Source organism: Miscanthus floridulus, chromosome 7 (assembly GCF_019320115.1).
Source record: "Miscanthus floridulus cultivar M001 chromosome 7, ASM1932011v1, whole genome shotgun sequence".
NCBI classification, from domain to species: domain Eukaryota; kingdom Viridiplantae; phylum Streptophyta; class Magnoliopsida; order Poales; family Poaceae; genus Miscanthus; species Miscanthus floridulus.
In genome coordinates, this window is record NC_089586.1 from 35,813,961 (window position 1) to 35,835,198 (window position 21,238).

The 21,238-nt window shown below is 45.1% G+C and overlaps 2 protein-coding genes and 1 pseudogene across 2 annotated transcripts; 1 reads left to right on the top strand and 2 right to left on the bottom strand.

The window, feature by feature from the left end:
• The first annotated feature begins 12,643 nt into the window (after positions 1-12,643).
• LOC136465341 (uncharacterized) lies at positions 12,644-14,833 on the top strand. Its single transcript, XM_066464111.1, has 3 exons — positions 12,644-12,652; positions 13,712-14,291; positions 14,371-14,833. The coding sequence occupies exons 1-3, from the start codon at positions 12,644-12,646 to the stop codon at positions 14,742-14,744; spliced, it is 963 nt and encodes a 320-aa protein (XP_066320208.1). The 3' UTR covers positions 14,745-14,833.
• A 1,889-nt stretch (positions 14,834-16,722) lies between these two features.
• LOC136465342 (BTB/POZ and MATH domain-containing protein 1-like) lies at positions 16,723-17,163 on the bottom strand. Its single transcript, XM_066464112.1, has one exon. It carries the CDS (start codon positions 17,161-17,163, stop codon positions 16,723-16,725), a length of 441 nt encoding a protein of 146 aa, XP_066320209.1.
• Positions 17,164-18,228: 1,065 nt separating this feature from the next.
• On the bottom strand, positions 18,229-18,995 carry LOC136463036 (19.0 kDa class II heat shock protein-like; annotated as a pseudogene).
• Positions 18,996-21,238: the final 2,243 nt, after the last annotated feature.

The window sequence follows — 21,238 nt, forward strand, 5'->3', positions numbered from 1 at the left end:
TCTTTGAAGGACCAGCGCGTCCGGTCAGTAGCAGCTGAAGAAGCGCAGCGTCGGTCATCGACCGGATGCTGGCACTAAAACGACAGGACGCTGCCTGGCTGTATCCGGTCACACTGACATGGTCATGCACAGTGGAGTCGCCGAGTGACCGGACGATGGGTGTGTCCGGTCAAGCATGACCGAACGCGTCCGATCGTGAAAAGTCATCTCTAGATGCTTACTGAAAACGACCAGACACTGGGGTTCAGCGTCCGGTCACTTTGAGTTGCAGCGTCCGGTCGTCACTTGACCATTGAGATCAGGCGATCAACATTTGAAGAGATGGGACACGTGGCACGCATCGCGTGACCGGACGCTGTGGTCCAGCGTCCGGTCGATCCGACCAGAGCGTCCGGTCACCCCAAGTTAAGCCTAGTGAAGGGGTACAACGACTCTATTTTGTGGGGCTTCTATTTAAGCCCCATAGCCAGCTCAAGGTCACCCTCTTGGCCATCTGCATTAACATAGCAACCTTGTGAGCTTAGCCAAAGCCCTCCCACTCATCTCCATCATTGATTCATCATTTTTATGAGATTGGAAGAGAATTTAAGTTCATTGCTTAAGTGTTTGCATCTAGAGGCACTTGGTGTTCGTGTTTCGCTGCGGGGTTCACTTGTTACTCTTGGTGGTTGCCGCCACCTAGATGGCTTGGAGCAGCGAGGATCATCGAGCGGATAGTGGTGATTGTCTTCGGCTCCAATCGTGGTGATTGTGAGAGATTCTTGACCTTTTCCTAGCGGAGAGCCAAAAGGTACTCTAGTGGATTGCTCATGGCTTATGTGATTCTCATCTTGTGTTGGTTGTGCGGCTCCCTATTGAAGGTTTGGCGTGTGATGCCAATTAGCTCGTGAACCTCCAAGTGAGTGAATCACCACAACGAGGACTAGTTTACTGGCAAGCAAGTGAACCTCGGTAAAAAATCATTGTGTTCATCATTTGATTCCGAGGTGATTGGTTTTCATTGTTATTCATTCTTGTGATTGATTGGCTCCTTCTTTGACACAGCGGTATAACCTTCTTGCTCACTCTCTTTACATTATCGTAAACTAGTTATCAAGCTTTTTAGTGTAGCTAGTTGTGAGAACTTGTTAGTTTGATTAGTGTGGCTCTTTAGTTAACTTTTGAGAGCACACTAACTTAGTGTAGTGATATAGTTATTGTGTGGATAGAAACTATATAAACTAGAATTATGATAGGTGGCTTGCATTTTTAGTAGGCTAGCGCAACACTCGTTTTGCCTCATAATTGTCTAACTGATTTGTTAAGTGTTGTTGTAGAATTTTTAATAGGCTATTTATCCCCCTCTAGCCATTAGGACCTTTTAAGTGGTATCAGAGCCGAGGTCACCGTGATTTAAGGCTTAACAACCTTCGGTGTAAAAATAGCTCAAATCAACAACACCAAGAAGCCACCCCAATTTGATGGCATAAATTATCCGTATTGGAAATCAAAGATGACCACATACATCAAGTCAATTAATAGAAAAGTATGGAAAGTGGTAGAAACCAAAATTGAGATTGGTGATCCAGAAAATCCCACCACGGCCAAAGAAGTGCTTCTCTAAAACAATGGCATTGCTCTAAGTGTCATTCATGATACAATTGATGAGAGAACATTTGAGCAAATCAAGAATATTGAGATGGCTCATGAGGCGTGAAAGAAGTTGGAAGAATTATTTGAGGGCACTCAAGCCGTGAAGGGTACAAAGGCATACATTCTCAAAGAGAAGTTTGCAAGCTTCAAGATAAAGGAGGATGAAAGTGTGCCGAAGATGTTTCATAGGCTTCAAGTGCTTCTCAATGATCTCAAAGCACTTGAAGAAGAGGTGAAGGACAAGGACTTCTCCCATAAGTTCTTGAGATGCTTGCCTTCAAGATTTGGCACATTGGTCACTATTCTAGTGAAGAGTGATTTGGACACCATGACACCAAACCAAGTGTTGGGAGATATAATAACCGATGATACATATAGAGATGATAGTGAGAAGGAAGAAAAGAAGGAGAAGAGTCAAGAAGGTGCTTCAAATGTGGAAGCAAAGATCATCTTGTTGCTCGATGTCCATACAATAGCGACAATGATGATGACAACAAGAAGAACAAGAAGAAGGATAAGAAGGAAAAGAAAGAGAAGAAGGACAAGATGACATTCAAGAAGAAGAAGGGTGGTTCATATGTGGTCACTTGAGATAGTGATGCTTCCTCAAGTGATGATGACAAGACCACCAAGAAGAAGGCACTTGCAAGCATTGCAATCAATAAGAAGCCTTCTCTCTTTGACACTCCATCATGCTTCATGGCTAAGGCCACTAAGGTACAAATTTGTGATGATGGAAGTGATGAAGAACATGATAATGAAAATGAAAATGATAGTGATAGTGATGATGATGAACCTACTAAAGATGAATTATTTGACATGCTAGAAGATGCTAAAGAACATTTTGACATTAAGAGAAGAAAATGCAAGAGCTTGAATAAGGAGGTCAAAGCCCTTAAGCAAGCCCTTGATGAGCTCAAAGTAACTCATGAGAGGCTAGAAGAAGCCCATGAGAAGCTTGGCAAGGCTCACAAGAAGCTTGAAAAAACTCATTCCTCTTTGCTTAATGAGCAAAATAAAAAGAAGCATGTTGAAACTTGTAATGTAAGCTTAACTTATGATATAATTGATGAATCATTATCTATGCCTATCATTATTTCTCTCACTAACCCTTTTTATAGTACTTCTACTTCCACCTCATCTAGTAGTGATGATTTCACTTATGATGCCTCACTAATGGTTGAGAATAAGAACCTCAAGAAGGAGTCCAATAAGCTCACTCACACCTTAGCTAAGGCCTATGGTGGTGAGGACCGCTTGCTTATGTGCTTAGGTAGCCAAAGAGCTTCTCTCTATAAAGAGAGATTGGGCTATACTCCCAAGAAAGGCAAGGCGGCCTTGGCTCCTCACAAGACTAGTTTATGAAGAACAATGGTCGATTTTGCACTAGTTGCAAGCAAGTTGGTCATAAAGAGCAAGAATACAACAACAAGACCAAAAATGCTAATGTATCCTCCATTAAGCTTAATTATTTCTATGTGCTTACTAAGGGTACAAATGGTGTGAAGGCTAAGTTTATTGATAAACCATGGATGGGCTCAAAGAAGAAAGCTATTTAGGTACCAAAGAGCTTAGTAACTAACCTTCAAGGACCCAAATAAGTTTGGGTACCTAAAAAGAATTGATCTTCTTTTATAGGTCAATTATAAAGCCGGAGGAAGGCATTGGGTTCTTGATAGTGGATGTACTCAACACATGACCGGTGATGCAAGAATGTTTAACTCAATCAACACCAATGGCAATGATGGTTATGATAGTATCATATTTGGTGATAATGGCAAAGGCAAGGTCAAAGGACTTGGTAAGATTGAAATATCCAATGATATGAGCATATCCAATGTGTTGCTAGTAGAGAGCTTGAACTTCAATTTGCTATCCATGGCTCAATTATGTGATCTTAGATTCAAATGCATATTTAGGGTAGATGATGTAGAGATCATAAGTGTAGATGACTCTAATTTGATCTTCAAAGGATTTAGATATGAGAATCTATACTTGGTTTATTTCAATGCTAGTGAAGCTAGATTATCTACATGCTTGTTCACTAAGTCTAGCATGGGCTGGTTATGGTATAGAAGACTTGGTCATGTTGGAATAAAACAATTGAATAGATTAGTTAAGCATGACTTAGTTAGAGGCTTGAAAGATGTTTTTGAAAAAGATAAGCTTTGTAGCTCTTGTCAAGCCGGAAAACAAGTTGGAAACACCCATCTCAAGAAAAGCATGATGAGCACTAGTAAAGCATTTGAGTTATTACACATGGATTTGTTTGGGCCAACACAATACACTAGCATCGATGATAACAAATATGGCTTTATGATAGTGGATGATTATACTAGATACATATGGATATTCTTTCTAGTGGACAAAAGTTATGTGTTTGCAACATTCAAATTATTTGTTAAAGACATTCACAATGAGTTTGAAACAACCATCAAGCGAGTTAAAAGTGACAATGGTAGTGAGTTAAAAAACACTAGAATTGATGAGCTATGTGATAAATTTGGAATTAGACATCAATTCTCGGTCAAGTACACACCTCAATCAAATGGACTTGTTGAGAGAAAGAATAGAACACTCATTGATATGGCAAGGTCTATGCTTAGTGAGTACAATATGAGTCAATCTTTTTAGGCCGAAGCTATCAACATGGCTTGCTATTGTAGCAACCGCCTCTATTGTCACCCATTGAAAGAGAAGACACCATATGAGCTCTTGAATGGTAGAAAGCCCAATATTGTATATTTTCGGATCTTTGGTTGCAAATGCAATATCTTAAAGAAAGGCACTAGATTGGACAAGTTTGACAAGAAATGTGATAAAGCATTCCTACTTGGTTATTCCACTACAAGCAAAGCATATAGAGTTTGGAATTTGGATAGTGGTACTCTTGAGGAAGTTCATAATGTTGAATTTAATGAAACCAAGGGTTCACAAGAAGATAATGAGAACTTAGAAGATGTTAGATGCATTCAACTTTCAAATGCTATAAAGAACATGGATGTTGGTGAATTGAGGCCTAGGCAAGTGAATGATGATGAAGATGATCAAGTGCAAGTGCTCTTTAACTCAAATATGCAAGATGATACAATTCAAGCAAGCTCTCATGATAATGAACAAGATCAAGTGGCTAGTATATCATCTCAACCCAATGATCAAGCAAGTGCAAGCAATCAAGTTCTAATCCTCCAATCAACCAATATTTCAAGGGATTATCCATTGGACACTATCATTGGTGATATTTCAAGAGGTGTGCAAACTAGATCAAGATTGGCTTTATTTTGTGAGTATTTCTCATTTGTATCATCCATTAAATCAAAGAAGATAGATGAAGCATTGAAGGATGCTGATTGGGTGAATGCTATGCATGAAGAATTGAATATCTTCATAAGAAATCAAGTGTGAGAATTAGTAGAGAGACCAAAGGGATACAATGTGATTGGAACCAAATGGGTCTTTAGAAACAAGCAAGATTAAGATAGGATAGTAGTAAGGAACAAAACAAGATTGGTAGCATAAGGATATACACAAGTTGAAGGTCTTGACTTTGGAGAAACATATGCCCCGGTTGCTAGATTAGAAGCAATTAGAAACATGCTAGCCTATGCTTATGCCCACAACATCAAATTCTATCAAATGGATATCAAGAGTGCATTTCTCAATGGTTACATCAATAAAGAAGTATATGTTGAGCAACCTCCTGGTTTTGAAGATGATAAGAAGCCCGACCATGTGTACAAATTGAAGAAGGTATTGTATAGTTTGAAGCAAGCACTTAGAGCATGGTATGAGAGATTGAGGGACTTCCTACTATCTAAAGGGTTCATGATGGGCAAGGTTGACACCACTCTTTTCATCAAGAAGATTAAAAAAGATTTATTTATGTTGCAAATCTATGTTGATGACAGCATATTTGGATCAACCAATCAAGACTTTTGTGATGAGTTTGGAAAGATGATGGCTAATGAGTTTGAGATGTCCATAATTGGAGAGTTAAGTTACTTCCTTGATCTTCAAATCAAGCAATTGAAGAATGGTACATTTGTGAGTCAAGGCAAGTATATCAAGGACATGATCAAGAAGTTCGGCATGAGTGATAGCAAGGCCATTAGCACATCAATAAGAACCAATGGCAACTTGGACAGTGATGCAAGTGGAAATATGGTGGATCAAAAGTTGTATCGGTCTATGATTGGAAGCCTACTCTATGTGACCGCATCAAGGTCAGATGTCATGTTTAGTGTATGCATGTGTGCAAGATTTCAAGCCTCACCAAGAAAAAATCATTTGAAGGCTACAAAGAGAATATTGAGGTACTTGAAACAAACACCAAATGTTGGTTTATGATATCCCAAAGGAGCAAAGTTTGAGCTAGTTGGTTACTCTGACTCGGATTATGTGGGATGCAAGGTTGAAAGAAAGAGTACATTGAGCACATATCAATTGTTGGGAGGATCACTTGTCTCATGGTCATCAAAGAAGCAAAATAGTGTTGAATTATCAACCGCCGAAGCCGAATACATATCCGCCGATAGTTGTTGTGCACAAATACTTGGATGAAGGCCACTTTGAGTGACTTTGGAATCAAGTTCAAGAAAGTGCCATTGCTATGTGACAATGAGAGTGCAATCAAGTTGACAAACAATCCGGTTCAACATACAAGAACAAAGCACATTGATGTCCGCCACCATTTCATAAGAGATCACCAATAAAAAGAGGACATTTGCATTGAGAATGTAGGCACCAAAGATCAACTTACCGATATATTCACCAAGCCATTAGATAAGAAAAGGTTTTGTAAGTTAAGGAATGAGTTGAACATATTAGATTTCTCAAATATATGTTGATGCACTCCCCATTTATATGACATGCCTCTCCTTCGAGCAATCCAAGGTAAAAGTTGATTGGCATGGCATACATTGTTGCTAAGGACATGTTTAATGCATCTAGTCATCTCTCACATTAAATAAGCTCATTCATGAAAATCAAATGAATTTGATGATTATATGGTACCACTATTGCTTCTATGCTTATTTTGATCTAGTGGTAGCATATGACATGTTTGTGGGCTTGTAAACCTAGTGTTCGATCTAGAAAATGAGCTCTAAGTGTTTAACTCAATATGGTACAAGATAACCCTTATTTGAAGGCGTGAAGAAGCTTGTCCTTGGATCAAACCAAGTTAAATATCTTTGGCAAATTTTCTAGTTTGAACCAAATTTAGGAATATGATCCTCACCCCATTGATTGACATTGATAATCTCAACCTATCTACATTTTGAACCTTTGTGGTCATTGATAACAAAGGGGGAGAAAAACAAAGATATTAGTACATGGGGAGATAAACAAAGATATTAGTGTACTAAAATTATGAAAAGACAATAAAGGGGGAGAACTTGACATAGGGGGAGAGATATGACAAAGGAAAAAGATCAATTAAAATTTTAAGCACACAAGTAGGGGGAGCAAGCTCATGAACTTATATGGTGCATTTGAATGTGCATTTCATATGTTTGCTTGTATGGCACAAGTTTTAAATTTCAATATCCATGCTTGTGTGGTGTATCTAGTTGTAGGTTTGAATGATAAAATGAAAAACTAGCATGCATAGGATATCTAATGATTTCATTTTCAAGTATTTCCAAGTGGTATCAAGCTAACCATGGTGCTAAGGATGGTATAATGATGCACTCCGATTAGTATCACACTTCAAAGGTCCATCTTTTACACCTTAGCATCATTTGGTAGACATTGTCTCCTATATTTCCTATCTAAGCATATGTGCAAGCTACAATCCAAACTCTTAGCACATATGTAGGGGGAGTAATTACTACCATATGGAGTTCATGAAACTTGTCTATATCCTTTTACACATGGAAAATATGCTTGGGCAAGCAACATAGATTCAATTAAATTTCAATTCATATCTTTATGAAAGGGTTGTCATCAATTACCAAAAAGGGGAGATTGAAAACTCTAGTTTGGTTTTGGTGAATTGATGAAACCCTAAGTGCTAATCTAGTTTATCAAGTGATCATGAGATAGGTAGCACATTCCAAGTGGTGAAGCAAATGAAGATCATGACATAATGATGGTGATGCCATGGTGATAATCAAGTGCTTGGACTTGAAAAGAAGAAAGAGAAAAACAAAAGGCTCAAGGCAAAGTTATAAATGGTAGGAGCTATTTTGTTTTGGTGATCAAGACACTTAGAGAGTATGATCACATTTAGGTTCGATAGCCATACTATTAAGAGGGGTGAAACTCGTATCGAAATCCGGTTATCAAAGTGCCACTAGATGCTCTAACTCATTGCATATGCATTTAGGATCTAGTGGAATGCTAACACCCTTGAAAATATTTGTGAATATATGCTAACACGTGTGCATAAGGTGATACACTTGATGGTTGGCACATTTGAGCAAGGGATAGGAACTTCACCGACGGAGTGTCCACCCGTCAAGTACGGACAGTCCGACGGTGCCACTGGCACCCTAGACAGAAAAGATAGAGGTCACTGTAAGTGATCGGACGCTGGTCTTTGAAGGACCGGCATGTCCAGTCAGTAGCAGCTAAAGAAGCGCAGCGTCGGTCATCGACCGGACGTTGGCGCTGAAATAATCGGACGCTGGCTGGCTGCGTCCGGTCACACTGACATGGTCATGCACAGAGGAGTCGTCGAGTGACCGGACACTGGGTGTGTCTAGTCAAGCATGACCGGACGTGTCCGATTGTGAAAAGTCGTCTCTGGATGCTTACTGGAAATGACCGGACACTGGGGTTCAGCGACCAGACACTGGGGTTCAGCGTCTGGTCACTTTGAGCTGCAGCGTCCGATCGTCACTTGACCGTTGAGATCAGGCGATCAACATTTGAAGAGATGGGACACGTGGCACGCATCGCGTGACCGGACGCTGTGGTCCAGCGTCCTGTCGATCCGACCAGAGCATCCGGTCACCCTGAGTTGTGCCCAGTGAAGGGGTACAACGACTCTATTTTATGGGGCTTCTATTTAAGCCCTATAGCTGGCTCAAGCTCACCCTCTTGGCCATTTGCATTAACATAGCAACCTTGCGAGCTTAGCCAAAGCCCTCACACTCATCTCCATCATTGATTCATCATCTTTATGAGATTGGGAGAGAATCCAAGTGCATTGCTTGAATGTTTGCATCTAGAGGCACTTGGTGTTCGTGTTTCGCTGCGGGATTCACTTGTTACTCTTGGTGGTTGCCACCACCTAGACGGCTTGGAGCAGCGAGGATCATCGAGCGGAGAGTGGTGATTGTCTCTGGCTTTGATCGTGGTGATTGTGAGGGGTTCTTGACCTTTCCTCAGCGGAGAGCCAAAAGGTACTCTAGTGGATTGCTGTTGGCTTATGTGATCCTCATCTTGTGTTGGTTGTGCGGCACCCTATTGAGGGTTTGGCGTGTGATACCAATTAGCTCGTGAACCTCCAAGTGAGTGAATCACCACAACGAGGACTAGCTTGCCGGCAAGCAAGTGAACCTCGATAAAAAATCATTGTGTTCATCATTTGATTCCGAGGTGATTGGTTTTCATTGTTATTCATTCTTGTGATTGATTGGCTCCTTCCTCGACACAGCGGTATAACCTTCTTGCTCACTCTCTTTACATTACCGTAAACTAGTTATCAAGCTCTTTAGTGTAGCTAGTTGTGAGAGCTTGTTAGTTTGGTTAGTATGGCTCTTTAGTTAGCTTTTGAGAGCACACTAACTTAGTATAGTGACATAGTTATTGTGTGGATAGAAACTACATAAACTAGAATTGTGGTATGTGGCTTGCATGTTTAGTAGGCTAGCGCAACACTCGTTTCGTCTCATAATTGTCTAACCGATTTGTTAAGTGTTGTTGTAGAATTTTTTAATAGACTATTCACCCCCTCTCTAGCCATTAGGACATTTCAATCGTCACGGAAGTAATGTTGGTTTCTAACTCTGATAGAAACAAAGGTCATCTCTCTCCATTCACACGTCACCATGTACCACTTGTTTAGCAGGTACATTTGTGTACCCAGTTCACCTAAGGCCTCAGGGTTGTATAGACTCTTTCCATATTCAAATTTCTTCCAATGATTCACTTTCGGAGCAGATGGTCCTTCAGCGAGCACTTGGGTAAGGTCCAAACTAGTATCCTCGTAAAACCAAACCAGGTCCTCAAAATCGACATCTAGTAAGTTTAAGTTTGAACCATATTCATTACGAATGACAAGAGGGGGACTGATTATTGCGATTGTTGTCCGAGTTGTGCAACACCTTTCCCTCCTCTAGTCTTTTTCTGCGCCGCCTCAAATGACTTGGTGAGAGAGCGGTCATAGTCCAATTTTGGCAGAGTCTTTTGAGATTCCCGCTTTTTCTGGTCCACCTTCTTTCTTAGAAGATCTGGAGGTAGGTAGAAGTACGGTTTCTCTGGGTTCTCCCTCACTTCTCGTTGCTTTCTTATTTTTTCAAAGAAACTGTTCACATCTTTTTGTACTGCAGCATTTAATTCCTTTTCACTTTTCTCGTAAGATAGTTTTTGAGGAATAACTGGATTAGAGAAGGCTTTCTTCTTTGTCGGCTGGTGGGCCAATGGCTTTGTTTGCGGGGCGGATCTCTTAGGAGTTGGCTACTTCTTGGTCATCAAGGGAGACGGGGCAGCCGTTGGAGACCTCCTTGGAGGTGGCAGCGGTGGCGGCGTTGCATAATCATTGCCCGAAGCACTATGGTAATCTGGAGATGGAATAATTGGACTTAGGTTGGCGTAGGCGATCAGCATTGTACATCCAATGCCGGCTTATCTGCATTACATGACATACATACCATATTAAAACCTAGAATATAATTAGTTAATTATACGACATGCATGTCACCACATAAGGTATTAATTTATGAAAGTCTCGCTACAATGTAGGCAATCCCAACTACCACTAAAAAAACTAAAGCTAAAATGCACTTCAGCAGCATAAGGATTTCGTGACTAATCCCAACTAAAACAGACAGATCATGCGTTTGTTCAACATCTATGGGCTTCTTCTGCAGGATCACTGCCTCATCAGCCGCCTTAGTCGCCTGTGCAAGAGAGTTTTACACGTGTTCAACATACTCTTCCTCCCAGTACCAGCCTAAACATCCAGTGCCATTCCACTAAAATTAAAACAAAAAATTAGAACTTTAATCACAATCATCATGAAAATAAGTATAAATTAACATCAAATACGATAAAATAACTCACATTGCGATCCGGACACTTGTAGAAGATACGGCCCTTATTGGGACACTTCTTCCTCATCTGGTACTCCATCACAATCTTCTCCTCACACTTGCTGCATGCAATGAGAGGGAGGTCCGGCCTTAGTCGCTTTGGAACCCGATGAGAGGCCGAGGACCCGAAAGTAGTTGCCATCTACTCTCTATACTCATTTTTAATATAATATAAATTTCTCATTTTATAAACAAATAAAATTAAAAAACTCTAAAATTCTCTATATCTCTAAACCATGAAGTGTGCTATGCATGCTAGAAATGAAAGCTGAATACTAGTTTTGAATAACTACTTTAACCTTCCTTCATCCAAATATGCAAACTTTAAAGTGATTTTGAGCTTAAATGGCTTACAAATAAAAAAAATCCACCATAAAAAATCACATATATCTAGTCCACAAAATGAGATATGCTACTAATGAAATATAAGAGTATAAAGTTAGTAACCTTTAGAACCGAAGAATCGATGGAGAAATCGAAGAAATCTTGTGATTACCGCGCGATGAGGAGGAAGAGAGGCTGTCGATGAAGCAAGAACACTGAGCTCGAAGTGGCTCGGGCTCGGGGAGGAAGAAGAGGTATATAGGAGGGGATCTTTAGTCCCGGTTGGAGACAACAACCGGGACTAAAGGTCCCTTTCTAATCTTGGACGGAGCCTCTAGCCAGGAGTAGACTTTTACTTCCGGTTGGAGAGACCAACCAGGAGTAAAAGTTAACCTTTAGTCCCGGTTGGTAGCTCCAACCGGAACTAAAGGTCCCATGTAGCAAAAACCTGTCGCAGTAGCCGTTGGGCAGAGACCTTTGGCTCCGGTTGAAGCTACCAACCGGGGCTAAAGGTTTCTCTAGTCCCGGACATAAAAAATACCGGAACTAAAGCCAAATTTTAAAGTGGATCAAAAGTCATTTATGTACTAGCGAGAGTGTGGAGAATGGGGGAAGCGTGGGGGTGTTCGTCAGATCGAGTATAGCCTGTTCGCTTGCTCGTAAACGATCGTAAATTTCCAGCCAGAAACAATGTTTTTTTCTCACATCAAATTAGCCAGCAGTAAATAATCTACGATCGTTTACGGCCTCCCGAACAGACGGTTTGTTCGGTGGGTGGGAGCTCTGTGATGACACGTGCGCTGGCCGAAGAGATGGAGAAGGCTTCGGGTGTGACACGGCCGCATCAAGGATGCACTAGGTGTCATCTGGAGCATCAAACTCGTGCTCTTGGCCTTCAGGTGTGACACGGCCGTATCAAGGATGTAGGTGTCATCTGGAGCATCAAACATGTAACATGTTGCTGTCATCCATCTCGCGCAACAGCCTGATAGTGCCTAAGCCTATGAGTCTTTATCTAATCTAATCTAATACCCCCTCCCTCCGTGTCCTAAAGAAAGACGGTTTCGACATGAACACGTTCTCCAAAACAATTTTGACCCCTACTTTTATACTATAAAATATAGTTAATATGTATTTTTATAAAATAATATTTTGAGATAAAGCTACTTACATCACTTTCATATTTTCAAACTCTATCTTAAAAAAATTAATTGTAGTCAAAGTTAAAAATATTTGACTTAAGACAACCTCAAAATGACTTTCTTTAGAAACATGGAGCAGTCAATATATACTTTTATAAAACAACATTTCGAGATGAAGCTACTTACATCACTTTCATATTTTCAAACTCTATCCAAAATAATTTATTTGTAGTCAAAGTTAAAAATATTTAACTTAAGATAAACTCAAAATGACTTTTTAGAAACATGGAGGAAGTATATATATTCCATGTGCATTAAGTTAGCTTGTTTGTTTTTTTAATAATAGAACGAAGTTCCAGTCTCTGTCATCTGAATATGATACACAACTGAGTGTTAACTGCAAAACAAAGGCATAAGGTTCAAACTCTCACATCAAGAGAGGAAAAAAGCAACAGAGTTTAACCCATCTAAGTTAAGTCTAACACATATTTGTAGGTAATTTTTATGGTAATCTATTTGGTTGGGTGGCTAACTCTAACCAGGCTCCACGTCACCGTGAAACTGTTTGGTTGCGTGTTTCGGCCTCTTGGCCAGGCTTCACCGAGCCACCGATGAGCTCCTGGCTTGGCTTCGTAGGAACGAGACGCGCGTAAGGATGGCAACGGGGATGTACCCGTCGGGTATCGTCGGAACGCTCTCTTCTTCGCTACGGAGAATTCATCACATCCCCATCCCCGTTAACTGTCTTGGGTATAGATTCTTGCTCATCCCGATACCAGTCGGGCATCGGTCGGGTAACAGATACCCGATAGGTACTGCATACCCAATAAACAAGGACACTTAGGGTCGTAGCTTTACAATCGGAGACGTTTCTTCTTCACCCGGGTATAAGTGTTGGAGTCTCGGAGATACCGAGAAGAAGGAGCGAGATTGCGAGGAGGACGAGCAAAGGTGGCAGAGAGACCGAACTGAGAAAGCGAGGGGCACGAGCTCTCGTGAGACAGGCGTGCTTGTGCTGCTGACGGAGATGGTGAGGATAAATTGAACTAGGGTTCCTAGAACACACAAACTATATATACGATTGTTCAGATTTAGGCCAAAATATCTATGTTGAGCTTCTTTGGCCTAATACTCGCATGACAACTCAAATAGTCGGATTCCCCAACGGATAACGGGGACGTGTAAACATGAAACGTTCCCGTACCTGCTATACCCGTCGGAGATAAATTCTTATCCATTTAAATACCCGTGGATAAAGATATAATCCAATCCTATCTCCTAATGGACAAAATACCCGTCGGGTATGGGTATCGGGCCCGTTGGACGCGCGGTCGTTTTTCCAGGGCACGCTAGCGCTTGGGCTTGGCTCACCTCCCGGTGGGTTTCTTCGCACTGGAGACCACGCCGTCATGGAGCAGGACGACCGCGCCTCCACTCGCTCATCTCGTTCACCGGCTAGCCGCCGGTCGTCCACCACCACCTCACCGGCACCGCACCGCTGTAGCTTGTCCTCCCTCCTCGCCCGTATCGCCTTCGCCACCTCAGCGCGTGCACGGCCACCTCCTCGCCTGTATCGCCTTCGGGAGCTTCACCTTCGTGTTCCTGGCGCTGGTGCCGGCGGCCGCCGCGCCCGTGGGGTCCGCGTCCTACTGGGGATTTGCCGATTTGCGTCAATGGCGACCGCCATCTTCTCCCTCGCGCAGCTCGCCGCCAGGCCACCACCGCCGGTGTTGCGCTTGGCAGCAGGACGAGCCGGCCTGCTCGGAAGCAAACTTCCTTGTTCCTTCCTCCATCCCTTTGCTCCCTTCTCGATTAATCTCCGCTTATTTTATTCCTCTTCCATCTAATTTTGTTTTGGCCCGTTTGTTGAATCGCGCAGCTCGTGGACTTCGGGGTTCAGCTTGGGACCCGTTTCTTTGGTGGTGTTCGTCAGGTTTGTGTGCTTTAATTTTTTTGGGAGGAGTGGTGTTCTTCCCTGCCGCTTTTTCCTCGGTCACCGACTTCGGCGGCAGGCTGGGCCATGCCGGCGCCGAGCTCGGCCGGAGGACGAGTCGGCCGCGCCGCGACGATTTTCCATGAACCCGAAAGAGCCGGCTGCGCCGCTCGGCTTCATGCACGTATGGTGCTGCTTCGTCAGCCACCCACGGGAGAAGCTGTCACCGAGGTGTTGCTGCAGCGGGGCGACCTCCATGAGCGCCTCGCCCTGGCCGTCGTGCGTGCGTGCGCGGGACAAGAGACGAGTGCGAACGAGCCGGCCGCGTCGCTCGGCCACCACCCTTGTCTGAGCGTGCAAATCAAGTGTTCGATGAAATGTCTGAGAGGGGTATTCTTGAATAGAGAAGAGGTAATTGAATGCATTGCAAACCAGATAACCAAATACAACTAATGCTAGGCAGGCTTAGACAATGTATACAACCAAATAACTAAAGACCGGCTTGTTGGAACCAGGCTTGGGCTGTCCAGACTTAGATTCTAGCCAGGCTACAAGTAAGTTAGAAAACCAAACACACCTATATGGGATTCAACAGTGGTCCTTGTTGCATAAGGAGGAGGACTGTCCGTCGTTTAAGCAGGGCTGCAGAAGCTTGGAGACGATGATTATGCAGTTTTTATAAAGTTTGGTTGGCGCCTCCGGAGTCGAATTGACACGTAGCTTTTTGTTCTTTTCTAGTTGTGATGTGAGGAGCCCGCTCTAGATGGGTCAGTCAATGTGCGCCTGGCCCTCTCTACAAATCAGAAGGGGGCTACATCCATCACCGAATACTTCACCGAGATGGCTCCCTCGGTGATGAGATGGCTACCGTCGGGAAGTCACTGAATGACGAGGAGATAACAACGTACAGTCGCTTGATCGTAAATGATCGTAAATTTTCAGTCAGAACAGTATTTTTCTCTCACATCAAATCAGCCAGCAGTAATAATCCACGATTGTATACGATATCAGCACCAGTCAAACAGGTTGTACATTCTCAACGGCCTCAACACCGAGTGCAGATAATCAGGATGACGCGAGTACAAGCTCAAGGGTCGCGAAACTCTCCGCTTTTAAGAACAAAGCTCGCCCATGCTCTATCATGTAAGTCCCTATGCCATTTGTCACTTGAAAATGAATAGTCACATGTCAGTGCACAACTGTTTGCATGAACTGAAGCTTCCCTTCACGGCTTCATACTCCTTCCCCTCCCTCGCCGCCGCAATGGCCATGGTCGCACCCGCCCGACCTGACCTGGCCGCCGCCTCCACCGCTCGCTCTGGCGGTGGTGACACCTCTGCCTCACTGTCATCTCTCCTGTCCCCGCTGTCTGGCCTGCATGCCTCCCCAAAGCTTTTTTCTAAGGCCACCGGGGATGGGAAAGAAGAGAAGAGAGAGAGGGCGTGGGGTCGCACTACAACGTGGCGGACACGGTTAGTGTTTGCGTTCTACATTGCATTGTTAGGCCTCGTTTTGCACGGCTCCACTCCTCTAGTGAAGCCATTATTTTTGGCTTTGGCTCCATGAATAACTCCATCGGTTGAGCTGGAGCTATTTGGTAAACCGTTTGGCAGAACGGCTCCATAAAACATGCTATCATAGAACCCCATGCAAGACCCATCTGAACTAAGTGAAGCTAGGTGAAGTCATTATTTTTGGCTCCTCCCTTCATATATTTTTGGGAGAATTCTGTATTTGGCATCGAAACAAATCACTCTTTCGTATTTGGCACTGAAAATTTTGAACTTCCTTATCTAGCATCAACTTGAAAATTCCTTCCGTATATGGCACTTCCGTCCATTTTAGCCATCCAACCGTTTGTTGACTTCGTTGACCATGTCAGTTTTTTTAATAAGTACCAAAATAGCCCTCTTAATTTGGTCGCACACACCGGCTGGATCCCTTCTTCCCCGTCAATCTTCTCATCCTGTGAAAAAAAAACAAAACCGAAGCCGGAGGAGATGAGGGCGGAGGAGCCGTCGGCCGCTGGCGCCCAGCAAATCACGGCGCCCTTCCTTCAGCTAGAGGCGCCGGTCCCTCAGCCGAGGTCTCCCCATGGTGGCAGATCGACGAGCGGGTCCAGCAGGGGTCGCGGCAGCGAGGCGGGCCGAGCTTCTGGCAGGGAACGCGGCGGTGGGGCGGGCTCGCCGGCCGGCGCTGGCCCCATCTCGCGGGGCGGGGGGCGCGGTACGAGGAGATCGCGAGGCGGCTCCGCCGCAAGATCGACGGCATCTGGGCGAGGTACGAGGAGATCGCGTCAGACATGAAGAAGCTCCGGCTGCGGCCCGACGACGGCGCACCCGGCCGGCGGCGAGCCCGCTCGTGCCAAGCAGCGCGCTTCCCCGTCCCGAGCGCCTCCACGGGCTCATGTCCAAATGATGAAATCTTAGGCTCATGTCTTCAATTTCCTTCTCTTGCATTGCTTGGACAGGTAAAGCTCGGACATCAACTCCTTCACGAGAACAGGGTAGCTTTTAGTCAGATGCTCAAAGCCATCAGTTTCCATGACTGCTTCCAGTGCATCAGGAGATTTGAGAAACTCAATGCAAGCCTGCTTGAGACCACGACAGGAGTGCTGTTCAGCCAACACCAACGTGGTTGCGGCCGTGCCGACGTCTAGGTGCCTGTATAGCTTCTCCTCACAAATCAGCTTGAGCCTCTGCATGTCATACCTGTCTGCCGCTTCCAGCAGATGCTGGGCCATCGCGGCCTCCTCTTGTTCCTCCATCTGTGGCAGCGAGTCAGTGTAGATGAAATGGAGCAGGGCCTTGAACACCTGAGGTAACATGTCATCAATCCGGATGCAGTCCCCTGTGGCCGTGCTCTCCTTCATGGCGCTCCACAGCTCTGCTTTGAAGACTCGCGACCGGGCCGCAAGCAGAAACCTGTGAGCGCTGAATGACTCGCCGGCAACTTGGAAAGTAACGTCGGCAGCGAGCTGGGAGCTCACGTGTGGGGCCACGACAGCGGCGCCGGTGCATGGTGAGGCGCTGTGGTGCCGGCAGACCTCGCGCGGACAGCGGCGAGCGGCACGCGGAGACCGCGATGACCAGCGCGCAGCACTAGCGAGGTTGCGGCAAAGCGAGCTAGGCGCTCCCGTGGGGGCAGCGACACGCCATCGTCCTGCCTCCTTCAGTCGGTAGGGCGGCGATGCGGGGACGTTGGTACGGGGTCTATGCGTCGGGTCGCCACGGCGATGGCACGGGGCTGCGCAAGAGCTCCGGCAATATCGTCCATACTAAAATACTTGAACTTCCCTATTTGGCACCGTGGATTTCTGCTGCAAAACAAGGGTATTTATGTCTTTTTATCAGTCACTTGACACCGTTGCGGTCCTAAATGGACGGCAGTGCCATTTACGAAAGGAAATTTTAACTTGATGTCAGATAAGAAAGTTTAAATTTTCGAGTGCCAAATACGAAACACTGATTTGTTTCGGTGCCAAATAAATAATTCTCCCTATATTTTTTTGTGAGCGAGCACGATTTAAGGAGCTCTTTGATGAAACCGTTTGGTTTTATGCCGTTTGGCATAAAACAACTAACGATGGAGAAGCCAACGGGACCTTTGTCATAAAAGCAGCGGGTGCTGGTTTAGAAGAGCCTAGCAAAGATGCCACGGTAGAAGTGAGAAGGAAAAAGTGTGCGCGGAAGGCGAGATGGGGTCAGGGCGTTCAGCTCCTTAGGTTGTCTAGGATGATCCTCTGGTGAAGAAAGATGTTCTGGGATCTATTTTGATGTATATCCTTGCATTTTTTTCGTAATCAATGTGGAATGAGCTAGGTTTGAAATTTGAACTTTTCTGAATTTTGGATTCATTTTTTACTCCATAAAACTGATAACTGAGGCCATGTTGCATACATGTCATAGCCATATAGCAAGCAGAAACACTCCAAGTACGTGCATGTACCGCGACTGTAAACTACTACAGTCACTTATTCTGTAACACACTAATCCACCATTATACCAAGCAGAACGCAGCATCACACCCTCATTATTCGCTCATCACCCGGCTGGATGACGAGCATCGGAAACGCGTATGTCGCCTCGCCTCCTTACTTGCCCTGCTGCTCGCCGAGCGTGACCTGGACGACGCGCGGCTTCTTGGGCTCGGGCGGTGGCTTCTTGTCGACGGTGACGGTGAGCACGCCGTCCTTGTACTCGGCGCGGATGCTGTCCAGGTCGGCGCTCTCCGGCAGTGGGAACCGCCTCATGAACTTGCCCATCCGCCTCTCCATCCTCAGGTACTTCACCCCCTGCTTCTCGCCGTCGGCACCGGCGGCGGCCTGCTGCTTGCCCTCAGCGGCAGCGCCGTCCTCGGCGGGGCGCTTGCGCTCGCCGCTGATGGTGAGCACGTTGCCCTCTCCACCTGGACCTTAACGTCGGCGGGGCTGACCCCGGGCATGTTGACGGCCAGGACGAACGCCCCGGACGGGAACTCCTTGACGTCCATGGGCGTGTGCCATGGCCCGGCGGTCGCGCACGTAGGCCCGCGTCGGCGCGTTCATGTGCCGCTCCAGCTCGTCGGGCAGGTCCATCAGCTGCTGCAACGCAGCCGACAACACCGGGTCGCCGAAGCCACCGAACGTGAACTCCATTGCTCCTGGCTTTAAGCTGGCTTTGCTGATCGACAATTGCAGGTGATCTGAGGTCGTGTGAATTGTGATCTCGCGTTGCTCTTGGGATTATAGTGAGGGCCTGAGGGGGAGCGAACACCGGAACAGTGTGGAGGATGATGGAAGCGTGGGGATGTTCGTCCGATCGAGTATTTTGGAGGGGAAAAAGTCTACTTAACCTTCACCTTTCATACTTGGTCTACTTCACTCCCAACTATGAAACTGTCCGCCTCATGAACTTTTCAAAACCGTCTATCTTACCCCTCGGGAGGTTTTTGACAGCGGTTTTGCTACGGTAAGGATTGCTACAGTAACGCCGATTTTGCTACAGTGCCGGTTGTTCGCTTTTCCTTTTTTATTTATTTTCGGTGAATTTTTGAAAAATCATAGAAAAATCATAAAATGAAAAATCTAATTTTATTGGACTCCACACGAGTAGATCTACACAGTGAATATATAATACGGTATATTGGACTCCACATGAGTAAATCATAAAATGAAAAATCTAATTTTATTGGAGCGCGGACTCACGATTCCTTCCACGAGCGCCGCACCCAGCCACCCGCTAGAGTTGAGAGAGAGAGGCGGGTCTTCGGCTCTATGGTCAGCTGCTTTCACGAGCCGCGCGCTCGCGACGCCGGCCAAGCCGCACGCGCCCGCGCCAAGCAGAGCCACGTGCCTGGCTGTGCGCCCACGTCAGGCTAAGCCGCGCGCGCCCGCGCCGCTTCCTCCGCCTGGTCGCACGCGCCTGCTCGCCGCGCTCGCCCGACAGCCCGACGCTGCCCTTCCGCCGCTACTGCCGCCGCACCCAGCCACCCGTTGCCCGCTAGCGTTGAGAGGGACGACCCTGAGAGAGACGACCGAGAGATAAGGGGTAAGTTTGTCTTTTCACAGGGCTTTTGTTAATTTTTAATTGCTTTGATCCGGATGTAGATAACTGAGTTAAGAATTGGGATAAACGGAGCCTTCGTCTTGGAAAAGTAGGGGTAAAAACACAAAGTGGAAGAAAGTGTGGGTAAAATCACAATTGGGGTTTGAAATAGGGAAAAAACACAATATTTGAAAGGGCAAATTTGTCATCTTTCAACTTTTTTAACACCGTTACCTGCTGTTCACGGAGTAGGGGTAAACTGAACCTTCGTTTTCGAAAAGCAGGGGTAAAAACACAAAGTGGAAGAAAATAGGGGTAAAAACACAATTGGGGTTCAAAATAGAGACAAAAACACAATAGCCCCTTTATTTATTTATAGGTCTGTGGGTGGGTGCTGCGATGACTGGTGCGCTGGCCGGAGAGGTGGAGAAGGTTCAGGTGTCCACCGGAAGTGGATTCGGCTTAGCTGGTTGAGCATTTGATTTGAACTATATTTCAAATTTTCAATCAACACGTAAGAGTTCAATTTATAGCTTTAACCTTCAAGTTTTTTTTTGACGCCTCTCATCTGGATACAGCTGTAGCATCTGTTCATGTACAGACCAAGGTTTTAAATAGCCGGCTAAGCCATTTAGCTTTCTATGTACGAAAACAGGCTATAACCGGCTATAGCGGCAGTTAAGGGCTAACTTGTACATAGAAAAACTTAGCTAAATCCTTCTCAAACAGCTATAGCCGAAAATAGCGGAGGCTATAGCCGGAGATTTAAAACCTTGGTACAGACACGCACCAACCCCACACACGCACACCACACTCACACTATGCGCACACAAACAAACCTACAACTACACCCAGGTCACCAGATCGCATCCTTTGTGAGATCACCGGGTCCAACCATGGCACCGTAGGCGACGGACGCGTCGCATTCCCTTCGTGGCTCCACGCGTGAGAGACAACGGAATTTATTGGGAGCAAACCCCGGTGAGAGACCGGAAATTCGCAGCCACGGGGGCTCGAACTCCGGCCGGCAAGGTTCCAACCACCGGGCCTTACCACCCGAGCTACACTCGGTTCTCTTTAACCTTCAAGTTACTTCAACATTAAACCAAAAAATGATTTGATGTACTCCACGTCATATGACTCCTCGTGATTTGATTAGTTACTCGATACCACTTACTTCTTCATAGTTTTGGTCTTCAATCGGCAAGCCAGGTGCAAAGGTATAGTAATTTCTAGGTATTTCAAAAGAAAAATATAGTATATCAATATCTAATATTAAAGAGCAAAAATATTCTCTGGTTTTTTAGGTGACGCTCTCATAAATCACTCCGTGAGTGCGGAAACTATCACATAAGCACAAGCTTGGATACTTAAGGTAATCTGAATAGCTACGAATCCTAATTTAAATAGATTCGTCTGAAT

Excerpts from the sequence above, each read along its gene's own strand:
- LOC136465341 (XM_066464111.1), top strand. Across the intron at positions 14,292-14,370 it reads TCTTTGGTGGTGTTCGTCAG|GCTGGGCCATGCCGGCGCCG; the intron begins GTTTGTGTGCTT and ends CTTCGGCGGCAG.
- LOC136465342 (XM_066464112.1), bottom strand. The coding sequence starts at position 17,163 with ATGAAGGAGAGCACGGCCACAGGGGACTGCATCCGGATTGATGACATG.